Source organism: Orycteropus afer, unplaced genomic scaffold, assembly GCF_000298275.1.
Source record: "Orycteropus afer afer isolate SDZICR_OR568_19922 unplaced genomic scaffold, OryAfe1.0 scaffold00156, whole genome shotgun sequence".
NCBI lineage: Eukaryota > Metazoa > Chordata > Mammalia > Tubulidentata > Orycteropodidae > Orycteropus > Orycteropus afer.
This window is the reverse complement of record NW_006921743.1, coordinates 6,293,660-6,306,408: the sequence shown is the minus strand read 5'-3', so window position 1 is coordinate 6,306,408 and position 12,749 is coordinate 6,293,660. Positions and strand designations below refer to the sequence as shown.

General features: G+C 40.5%; 1 protein-coding gene across 1 annotated transcript; it reads left to right on the top strand.

Moving 5' to 3' along the window:
- Window positions 1–327: 327 nt before the first annotated feature.
- S1PR3 (sphingosine-1-phosphate receptor 3) lies at window positions 328–1,464 on the top strand. The gene has a single exon (XM_007946345.1). The coding sequence runs from the start codon at window positions 328–330 to the stop codon at window positions 1,462–1,464; it is 1,137 nt and encodes a 378-aa protein (XP_007944536.1).
- Window positions 1,465–12,749: the final 11,285 nt, after the last annotated feature.

Sequence of the window (12,749 nt, the reverse complement as noted above, 5' to 3'; positions counted from 1 at the left end):
TGTCTGTGTGTCATCATTTCATGAGTAAATAATCTTGGCACTCACACACCAACTTTCCCAACCTGGCTACTTCAGATGCCAAATTACTTCTCATGGTCTCCCTCAATCACTTATAAACTTGGCATGCATTTGAAAAAGCACTCTATGCAACTTTTACCTGCCCATCCCTAAAAAACACTCTAGTATTTTCAGGGCTTTCTCCAGCTTTGCTGCTGTCATTGTTTCTGTGGTATTTGTTCAGGGTACTTCCTGCCTTTTATCTTTTCTAGATGTTCCGAGAGCACCCTCTTGTGGATTTTGGAAGTAAACGTCTGTGAATTTCAAGTGATGGCCACTGTCTTCATGCCTAGGGCAAAGCCCTCCTCAGGGAACACAACACTCCATGAACATTACAACTATGTGGGGAAGTTGGAGGGCCGACTGAAGGAGACCACACAGGGTAGCACACTCACCATGATCATGTTCTTGATCATCTGTAGCTTCATTGTCTTGGAGAACCTGATGGTTTTGATTGCCATCTGGAAAAACAACAAGTTTCACAACCGCATGTACTTTTTCATTGGCAACCTGGCTCTCTGTGACTTGCTGGCCGGTATAGCATATAAGGTCAACATTTTGATGTCAGGCAAGAAAACTCTCAGCCTTTCTCCAACAGTCTGGTTTTTAAGAGAAGGAAGTATGTTCGTGGCTCTTGGGGCCTCCACCTGCAGCTTGTTGGCTATTGCTATTGAAAGACACTTGACAATGATCAAAATGAGGCCTTACGATGCCAACAAGAAGCATCGTGTCTTCCTCTTGATCGGAATGTGCTGGCTCATTGCCTTCTCCCTGGGATCCTTACCCATTCTGGGCTGGAACTGCCTCCACAACCTCTCTGACTGCTCCACCATCCTGCCTCTCTACTCTAAGAAGTACATCACATTTTGCATCAGCATCTTCATGGCCATTTTAGTAACCATTGTGATCCTCTATGCACGCATCTATTTTCTAGTGAAGTCCAGTAGCCGCAAAGTGGCCAACCCCAACAACTCAGAGCGGTCCATGGCCCTGCTGCGTACAGTGGTGATTGTGGTGAGTGTGTTCATAGCCTGCTGGTCCCCACTTTTCATCCTCTTCCTCATTGACGTGGCTTGCAGGGTGAAAGAATGTGCCATCCTGTTCAAGGCACAGTGGTTCATTGTGCTGGCCGTGCTCAACTCTGCCATGAATCCCATCATCTACATGCTGGCCAGCAAGGAGATGCGGCGGGCCTTCTTCCATCTGGTCTGCAACTGCCTGGTCAGGGGTCGAGGTGCCTGCTCCTCACCCATCCAGCCTTCTATGAATCCAAGCCTCAGCAAATCAAGTAGTAGCAACAACAGCAGCCACTCTCCAAAGATCAAGGAAGACCTTCCCCAGACACACACCTCATCCTGCATCACTGACAATAATAAAACACTTACAAATGGAATCCTCTGCAAGTGAGGATACTGGCTTTCAGTAGCAAAAGGGAAGTCCACATGCCACCCACCATTAAATTACAGAGACAGCACCCTGTTCTGTAACCATGTTCTTATTTATTGCATGCATCATACCAATGGGCTTCTTCAAGGACTGTGACTCAGGAAACATACTGCATGTGGCCTGACAGCCTGCCCAATGTGGGAGTCTCTTAGGGAGCAGAACCCATGGTATTGCAACTCATTTCTATGCAGACAACAAACTTGGTCTGCAGCAAGCTCTAAAACTCTCCAACTGTCTTAAGCTGCTGATATCATCACCACTTTATATTGAATCTCCATTATTCTCTGTACATCACACATATACCACAGGATGATGTTTTTATAACTCTACACTGTGTGTCTATTGTGCAGAGAACGGATGCATGTGTATTTGTACATTTCCGTGTTACACCATCTTTATGTTTCACATGTTTGCCGTATGGTCTTGACATAATGTTATGGTACACTGTGCAGTTATATAGTAGGTTATGTATGTGTGTTCTGACTGAGCAAATAGCTATAAGGATATAGTTGTGAATTAGGTGGATATGCTATTCTTAGTCTCCTCAGACTGATACTAAGTTAAGGTTAAGCAAGTTTTTAAGGTCTAAGTTCTTAAAAAGGGTGGTTTTTTTTTTCTTTTTTTTTTGGTTCCAGATGTGCAGATCTGACTTCACCTACATCAGAGGATACTGGTCAAGATGAACTGGGTCTATAGTCATAGGTCCTCCTCTACCTGGGCCAACACTTTCTTCTGTCACATGTTCCTGACATAGTTTCAAAGCAGATCAAAAAGCCAAAATTTGTGATTATTTTGGGGTTTCTCTAAATTATAGAAAAGCCAGCCAATATTATCAAGAGCCCTGTGCCACCAGGACAACCAAGGAAAAAATCATGAGGGTTAAACAATGAGAGAGACTGTGGACATGTTCAACATTTCCAAATCACTAATGTAATAAAAAGCTTTTGGCTCTATATTAGAAAAGCACCAAGTCAATAATATCTGCCATGTGCTCTCGCTGAGTAGCTGAGACTCTAAGCAAAATTTGAGAATTGATGCTGAGAATGACTAGTACTAAAACAAAACAAAACCAAACTCACTGCCGTTGAGTCAGATCTGACTCACAGCGACCCCTCCTTGGGTTTCTGAGGTGGTATCACTACAGAAGTAGATTGCCCAACCTTCCTTCTGAGGAGTGGCTGGTGGGTTTAAACCACCAGACTTCTGGTTAGTAGTCAAATGCCTTAGGCACTACACCACCAGAGAGAGCAGTTTGTCAGGTTGGATCATGGCACTCTGCCTTCTTAAAAAAAAATAGTGTTTTAATAATAGGTATATGATACTGTAATTTTGCTTGTCAACATAGGTTAAACCTGTATCATTCTATTTACCTTATAAGGGGATTACTTAGAAAGTATTTGTGTACATATTATTCCCCAAGGATTCTACATACAATACAAATATATGTAAAGAAAAATATTCATATCTGTGAGCAAACAGAAGCATATGTTGATGTTTTCAGTTCTTTATTTTTTTTTAAAAAAAAAGAATTCTTCAAAAGGAGACTTGATTGGGTAAATCACTCCTCATAGCCACTTGAGGACTAGGTTCAGTCAGAATTTTGCCTGAGTAAAGACTCAAAGAGTAGTCTTCATAGACTCATAGCTTTTTCAAAGAGAAATTGACACCTGTTATTGGACTCAAGTGGCTCTTACTGAGAAATACTTCTGTGAGTGCTGGGTAGTTTACACATACTAGAAACCAAAGATCTTCCTAATTTTTGTTACTGATGAGAAAAAGACCTATTTGTAAGGAGATGATCATATATGGCTTTTTTTTTTTTTTTTTTGCTGCTTCTTTACATTACTATGAAGTCGCTTGTTCTCTGATGAGAATATTGGTGGGATATCTAGAAAAGCAAAGGACTAAGGTAATGGTTTAAGAAATTAAACAAATAAATGAACTGAAGAGACCAAGTGTTTGGTAATGCATTATTACTTAAGGTGTAAAATGACTATAGAACTGAACTTATACCATAGTTTTGAGTTGCTTTGGGACCCTAGATCTCTCTTGAGCTAATATTATTAACACTTAGCATCATAACCCTGTATTCCCTCATATCTAAGCATTTTAGCTTTCATATATTGACCCTTTCAGGAATCCTACATCCACCATTCCCATTAGGAGATGCCAATGTTCACAGTATCATGTAGACTCCTGTGAGACAACCCAAAACTTTTAAGCAATCTGAAATAAGACTATTAAAAAAAAAAAAAACCTCACTGCCACTGAACTGTTTCTGACTCACAGCAACCTTTCCTTGGGTTTCCAAGACAGTATCTCTACAGAAGTAGATTGTCCAATCTTCCTTCTGAGAAGCGGCAAAATACTAATAGTGTTCATTTGATATATGCAAAATCAAAAATCAACTTTGACCTCAATATGTACAATCATCACTGAGATGATTTAGCCTGAGATGATTTAGAAGTTGAGTGTTTCAAAGCCATAACCTTCAAGTTTGGCAACAGATGATCTTATACACCACAGAGAACCTGTGTATTAAATCTAATTTCAATTAGTAACCTTGACTATGCCCAATGTATGTTTGTTTGAAAAATAAATCAAAAGTCCTATATATAAATCTGTTTTGGGAGTCCTTATGCTGGGGTTGTTACCCCCAGGGCCATTACTGGGATTGTGGAATGTAGCAGTCTTGATTCTTACCTGATGCCAGTGTTTTTCAGTATTCCAGAAACTGAGCCACTTAGAGAACATCAAATATCTTTTTTCTCCCTATATTTCCCCATTACTATAGTTAATATTTCAGTGAACCTTCAGTGTATTGGAGATGATATTTACACTGATTTTTTTAGGCCACATTGTCTTGAGGAAGGTCAATAGATTGCCCTTTGAATAGGGAGAAAATCATAAGAGTCAAGGCAATAAAACTGCAGATGAAAGAGACGGGATATTTTGTTCTGCTCTGTTTTCTGTGATTCATTTGTATGCCTAGTGCCAACAGAAGAAAGCAGGTCAGAACCTGCCTTTTACCCTGTTGTTAGCTGCCACAGTCAGCCCATGACTCTTGATTACCCATTGTATAAGGGAACAAAATGTTGCCCCATCCTGTTCCATCCCCATGATAGATTGTGGATTGGACCTTTGTGATCCATAATGTTTTCACTGACTAATTTTTGGAAGTAGATCATCAAGCTATTCTTCCTAGTCTATCTTAGTCTGGATGCTGTGCTGAAATCTGTTCAGCATGAAACATACATGCTGAATGGGTACATCTGTACATGAGATGCATTGGCTGGGAACAGACCCTGGATCTCCTTCATGGGAGACAAAATTCTGCCACTCAACTACCACTGCCTCATATGCTTTAACCTAGCTTTCTTTGCAAGTGGTAGATTCTAACTTCTTAGTCATATGCTCTACATAGAGAGGAGCCCAATGCTCAGGTGGACTATTCTGATAGTGAAAATGTCCTCCCCATACAACTGGGGCTTCAGTGTTCTTGCCTATCTATCTACCTTTGATTCTGTCCAAGTTCCAACTAAGAGCTAAATCATATCATTTAACCTCAATCTTCATTTGAAATGTTCCTATCCAGCCACCATTTTCACTCCACACCCTCAATAGTTGGAATAAGGCTTTGCTGTGTTTATTTTTAAACGAGTTTCCTGGGAGAAAACTGAGAAAATCTATTTTCTATGAGAAAGTTTCAAATTCCTTTCCAACCATGGCCTCTCTTTCATGAGACAAAGCAAGATCCATTACCCAAGTTGAAGAGGCTTTTCATAGTATTCTTTATTGCCAACAGACTTACAGTTACAGTCATGTACATAATGATACTATTTAGAAAACAGTTTTCCTTCTCCACCCTTTGAATCTGGGTCAGGAAACTTTCACAGAAATATAACAAGGTGTGTTTTATAGAAAACTTAAGTTATCAATTCCATGCTTTTAAATTGTATCTACAAGTGCAAAACCTAACAACCAAATGTTTTTAGTATCTATGTCAAATATCCAAAGGATTTGCTACATAATCAGAAATGCACACACCACTATTCTGGTAATAAAGGCACATTTTCCAATAACCAATTATGATGAGAAGTGCAGCATTACCTAAAAGTATGTCACTGTTCACTCCTGGGTTATGGTGATGACACTTGGAATGCAGTGCATGCAGGAACCTCTACTTAGCTGCCCCAGATGAATCAAGAAGGGACAGTAACTGGAAGCCATATCATTTTCTAAAGAAGTGAAATGGGTTCATTCAAGGTGAAGGCTGGAATTTAAGCCAAATCTCTTCACTCAAAGGATTGTCAAATAGCCAAAATGTTGACCAAATGGCATAGGTTTTATCATTTTTCATGGAATGCAGGTTAGAAAACTTAAAATCAGTTTTGTATTTCCACCTTCAGAGATACTTAAAAGGCCAATTCTGTTCCAATAACAAACTAGAAAGTGATGAATTGCCAATCAGCCGAGATTTAGAGGCCTTTACAATATCTCCCCCTTCCCCAAAAGTGAATGAAAAACCAACCACAATGTTTTCAAGGAAAATTCACTTATCAATATGTAAAATTTACCATCCAAATACTTTTTATAAACTAACAACGCAAGTAGCTCTGTTGGCGCACTGGGTAAAGCATTTGGCTGCTAACCAAAAGTTCTGTGGTTCAAACCCACCAGCTGTTCCTTGGGAGAAAGAAGAGGCAGTTTGCTTCCATAAAGATTTACAGCCTTAGAAACCCTATGGAACAGTTCTGTTTTGTCCTATAGGGTCAATATGAGTCAGGATATACTCAATGGCAGCAAGTTTGTTTTTTGGGGGTAAAAATTAACACATTAAATTTACATGGAGTTTTCTCCTAGTCCCTGGAGTCAACCAGCCACTTAATTCTTGATTAAATCTGAATACAAAGAAACATTCATTTACTTTATTTTACAATATTTGTTCTGAAACAAGTTATTTTTAAAAGTCAAATAAACAAAACATTTCACTTAAAATCAACACATACTCGTGACAAAAAAAGTAATTCAATTTCCAAAGATGGATTTGCCTGTTAATTTCCACTTTGTTAATTGTCGTTAGATTTTGATGGTTAGAAACTTTGATTATGGTAAAAATTTCCTAGATGAATTAATTACCTCAGAACTAAGTACCACAGCATTTATTCTTCATGTGCATATTTTTCTACCTACATCATTTCAAGGTGAAACAACAAAATAGAAGCTGAAAATTGTATGTGATTTCATTTCTGGTGCTTTCTTTAGTGAGAACCCAGCCTTTGGAAAAGAACTACATGTACTTGGGACTTAAGGAATTCATTGCGTCAGAGCACTGGTAAAAGCAGAAGAGGAAATAAATGATACTGGGAGCAGCCTCGCTTCTGCCTCTAGCGTGCCCTGCTAAGATGGCCAATTCATACATTCCAGAAGGTGTCCTGCCCTCTTCCTGCCACCTCCATGCCTCTGTCTACCTCCTCTAAGCTCAACATCTGTCACCTACTCTGCCAAGCCTGGGACTCCGTCCTCCATGGCCCTACTGAACCTGGACCCATCACCACTGTAGCAATTAGCACACTCTAATAACCTTGTGTGCATACATTTACTTCCTAAGGGATTATAAACAAGGCAAATAGAAACAGTACATTCACTCTCTGTCTCAGGAACCCACTATAGTGCCTATTACAGATGACTTGGTTATGCAGTAAACTCATGCTGAGTCAATGAACTAATGGACAAATGAGGTCACTAGAAGGCATAACAAACACAAAGAGGCTGTAGTCAACTGTCAGGCACAGGGAGATGAAAAGTTTATTTCCATGAAGAACCAAGTCTTCCTCAACAAACAGGCATATTTCTCCCTTGCAAACACAAAAGGTGTCATTGCTAGATAAATAAAAGATGAACATCTGAACTTTTATCTTCCCCCTCCCTTCTTCTTACCTTTTATCCTACTTCTGTCCTCCTGTCCTCTCCTTTCCTTATCTCCCTCTACTGGGTCCTTTTTCTCTTGTGTCCCTTTATCATGTCCCACACTTACTCCCCGTTGCTCCCTGTATCTTGTCTCCAGTACCACATCTGCAGTATCCAGCATGTTCTCCCATGTGTTCATAAATACCAGACCTTATCCTCTCCCAACTCTTGAGGTCTGTATTCTACTTTCTAATTGTCCTTGTTAGTTAAAAATTAAAACTTCTTGAGAAGTCCCAAGATGTATGTACATATAGTCAATATACATGTGTACCTGTAGATAGATGCATATCTGTTTTAATGTTGTTGTTGTTTGTTTATGTGCCATCGAGTCAGACTCAACTCATAGAGACCCGTCCTTGGGTTTCTGAGGCAGTATCACTATGGAAGTAGATTGTCCCATCTTCCTTCCGAGGAGTGGCTGGTGGGTTTGAACCACCAGCCATCTGGTTAGTAGGCAAATGCCTTTGGCACTATGCTACCAAAGCTCCTAATACAGATATGTATATGTATGTACATGTATATTTTCACATATGCATATACACATATGCAATTGACATTCACAAGTCCTGGTATAAAGTTGCAATTTTTCTGGCTGCTAGAAAATATACCAGTTTTAAAACTCTGCATTTGTTGCTTACAAACATAAATATGTATAAACCCCATTATAAATAAATTGTGGCTGTCAGATGGCATTTTATCTGCCAGCAATGATTGAATGGAGTTATAAATGCCTGTTAGTCTTCCACTTTTAAATTCACAACATGGACCCTAGAATCTATGACATGAAGTATTACCAAAACATAATTATAATTGGAGGGAAGCCATAAATCAGAGACAGGTAAGGGCTGACTACCCACACTTGTCTGTGGTTCTCAAAGTGTAGACTCCTTACCACCAGCACCTTACAATCTATTTGAAATGCAAATTCACAAGCCCAACTCCAGATTCACTGAGTCAGAAACACTAGATGTAGAATCCTGCAATCTGTGTCTGAACTGAGGCTTTCCTAATCTAGATATACTGACTCAGAATCTGCCTTTTAACCAGATTCCTAGGCAAGTTTCATAGATCCTCAGATGGTTTTTATATTTAAATAAGACTCACCTGGTGATCTTGTTAAACTGTAGATTCTGATTCAATATATCAGGGGTGGAAATGCAAATTCTCAGCAAGGGGTTGAACCAAAATGAACCAGTTCAAGCCGTGGTTTGGACAAGCCTGCCAGGTGTTTCTCATGGCTGTCTTCTATGCTATATTTACTCATTATAAACAACTGTGGTTCTCTGCCTGTGTCTTCTTTGTTCAGGGACTGTGTTCAGATATGCAAGCCAGAGTTCCAAGGTGTGGTTGTGCCAGCCACTACATTGGGTTAGCCCTGAGATATGGCTTCCCGCCACTCCATTGAGTTAGCCCTGAAGTATGTTCAGTGCTGTCTCCCGGAGTTCCCCAGTGGGATTAGTTCCAGGTCCCCACATCACAGTAATTTGCTAGATAATTCATGCTTTATACACTTCCTTCCCTTCCTTACTCCTGCATACATGCAAATCCTGTCTCAGGATCCTAAAGACTCAATCTAAGACAGAGGAAATGGAAATATTTCCTCTTCCAACTCAGTGGCTCCCAGCTTTAAACATTTTCTAATGGAGGATAAACAGACCAAGGAGAGAAGAACCCTTTGCCATTTTCTATGAGGGTGAGCTTTGTGTATAATCCATAAAGGGACTTAATAAATCTTATGTTGTCCCACCAGAAAGTTACTTGGCCTCAGTTTCCTCATCTGAAATATGGGACCAGTCATGAATTGAGTTGTGTCCCCCAAAATTGTGTCAACTTGGCTGGGCCATGATTCTCAGTGGTTTACCAATTATGTAATGATGTAATGTAGCACTTGTATAATGATCTCCCATGTGGTGATCTGATTTGAGAAATAAATCAGTTGTAAAAGAATTAGGGTGGGATTCAACAACCTTAATCCTGACACAGCATTAATCTGATGTAAGGGAAGTTTCTCTGGAATGTGGCCTTCAACACCATTTATTTTATAAGATACAAAAGGAGAGAGAAGTGAGAAGAGAAAAGGGGACCTAATATCAGCAAGAAAGGAGAGCCAGGAGCAGAGTGTGTCTTTTGGATCCAAGGTCCCTATGCTGGGATCATCCTAGGACCAAAACACACAGAGAGAGAAAACCTGCCGCTAGAGCTGGCGATAAGAATTTGGACTGCTAGCCTCCTAAACTGTGACAGAATGAATTCTGTTTGTTAAAGCCATGTCTTGTGATATTCTGTTATAACAGCACTGTATAATGAAGATAGGGCCCCTCCAGATGGGGTTAGTCCAAAAAGGTTGTTTTCTGATTATCCAGTAAAAAGCAGTGACAGTTCTAGGTCTGCAATATGTTCAACTGCATCTTTCTTATGACTTTCTTTACAAGTTCTATTGCAGAGCTAGATTCTTGCTGTGAAACCTAGTACAACGATTTATCTGCATCTTGCAATGATTTATTTGCTTTTGGAAATAAATTGCTTTTGGAAATACAATTTGCTTTTGGAAACCACAATTCCCTTTTCTATTTTCAATAAAACTGTTACCCATTCACAAAGAGGTATCTGTGGCCATACATGGGCCAGGGAGAGAACCAATGTACATGTTTTTGAATGATGAATCACAGGAGATAATTTTTCTTTGTGTCTTACACTTATGCACTCAATCTGCCTACCACCCTTTCATGGCGTTCAGCCTTTCTGTGTGGGTGGCTAACCGAAGCTCAGAGAAGTCTGGTCATGTGATTGAGACCATGCTGCTCCATGGCTTATACCCTCCAGGAGGAAGTAAATAGGTGACAGACACACACGGTAACAGATTTGGGACCAGACAAGGACCAGGATGAGAGTTTTAAAGCACTAATTTTATAAAGAACTCACTTAAGCTTCCAATGCTACCTAAAAAAAAATTCTATTTTAGGAGCCAGGACCATCTTCAGAACCTCAGGAATGGACAAGAGACAGCAAACATATGTCAACTGTGGTTTTCTTGGCTGCAGTCTTAGCAGGAAGAACCCTGGTGGCACAGTGGTTAAGTGATTGGGTGCTAACAGAAAGATCTGCAGTTTCAACCCACCAGCCACTCCATGGGAGAAAGATGTGGCCATCTGTTTCCATAAAGATTGATAGCATTGGAACCCCTATGGGGGGTATTTCTACTCTGCCCTATATGGCCCCTATGAGTAAGAGCTATGTCCTATGTGGTCCCTATAAGTAACAATCAACTCAAGAGCAATAGCTTGTTAATCTTGACAGAAGCAGATCACCTTGCTTTTCTTCCACAGAACTGCTGGGTGGGTTCAAACCATTAACTCTGACACACATGGGGTCAGCAGGAGTCAGAGTCAACTAGACAGCAATGGGTTTAGTGGACATGGGAAAGGAGGTAGGTAGGAGCCTTCAGAACAACTCAGCAAAAGAAGAGACGGGCTGTTTTTAAGACTGCTGGGCCCTGCCACTTGTTCTCCCAGCAGACATGGAGGCTGCTATTGTGTGGCAGAAAGGCCCCATAAGAGGGGCTGCTGGACCCTGGGCAGACTCCAATGGTCCAGGGTTGCCTGTCATGGTGCCACATAACAAACTGCAGCAAATCACTGGAAGTCAGACCCCTGGAGCCCATGGGCATGTACCATTCTGCCTGGTTGATCAGTAGCCCTGCCCAGGCAGATATGCAGTCTCATAACCCAGGGGAAGAGGGGGCTTAGGCTAGGTATAGAGCAAGCCCCATCTCCTTTTCCTCTGCATTCTGAGTTCCAAGCGTATGCCTCTGGAAACCCTGAATGAGTGGAATAGCTGAGTTGATGCTTCTGAGAGCTGACCATTTGGCCTGGGACAAGCTGTAGTGCCCAACTGAGCCTCAGTTTCCCATCAGTAAAGTGAGGACCATAGTAATATCCCTTGGCATGGGTGCTTGTAGAAAGAGATGAACTAGCTCCTGTGGGATCTAAAACACTTTCCAAAGGGGTGGGGGGAGCATTGCAATCTGCAATGTTTGAAATTACTTTAATGGCTAAAAAAAGAGTACCAGTTCTCTCACTGGCATCATTTCATTGAAAGTAATCTTGTCATCTGAGTTTAGAAATATATATATATATATATTGAATTAATATTGAAAAGAAAAATATTTGACCCTCAATACTTTCAATTTTCTACATTGATTCTCATGCAACAGAATAGTGTATATATGTATGTATATGATATATATGTATATAATATCATCATTGAGATAAATACTGACTCAAGAACAGTTACTAAAACTGTGAGTTTCCATTTCTTAAGTTCCCCAAGAGGATAAAAAAAAGTAGGACAAATCAAGGCCTTCATTGTTCTTAAAACTTTCCCACTTTGCTCTTGTCCCTTATTATTTGCATTTTGGCCTTGTACAAGTGGAGAGAGCAAGGATGTCAAAAGAAAAGTCATTTTATGTTTCTATATAGTGGCCACTCACACACAGGAGAATCATTCTTCTACAAGGAAGTCAAACCCCCACATATGTCTGCAAGGCCACCACCTCCTAGAGCCTAGTATGCATAGAAGTTCTTATGGTAGCCTAGGCACAAGGCAGGAGCTTGTTTCAGCAGCTTCCCAGAACCCCCTTGTGACTAAAACTGCTCATGGATGACTTCAAGGCCAGGAGCAGCCTGAAACCAGAGCCTGAAACCAGAGTCATCCTAAGAAGCAGTAGGATGGTCTAGTACTAGGGTCAGGACCCTACAAAGAATCCCAATCCACTGCAGAATATTTTAGCAGAATGACTTCACTCTCATCTTGGACTCACTGGATGCTCTAAGGGCAAAAATTCCAAAGAAGCTTACATACAAAGCCTTAGACCTGCCCAACCCAAAGTCCTGATTATTTCTACCCATCTTTCCATCTGTTTGCCCACCTACACAAGGGCATCAGAGCTTTGCAGAATTATTACTACTCACCAGGTTCGTTCAAGTCTCACCCTAACACCTCACTCTTAAAGCATCAGATTAATCACTATTCTACTGTAATCCTGTGGAGAGCACCTTTCTTTATCACTGGTCAAGTCAGGGGAGGGGGCATGCTATGGGATTTCACAAAAACAACAATGAATGTTAGAGCACTGTTCAAGGACTTCCGAAGAAACTGCGAATTCATACATACTGGCTCTGCAGTCTTTTAAAAAGACAACCTCTTTTAAATCAGGTGGTAATCTCCACTTAGATATCAAATTTATCAATATTGTCAATTCCCTAATGCCAAGTGTC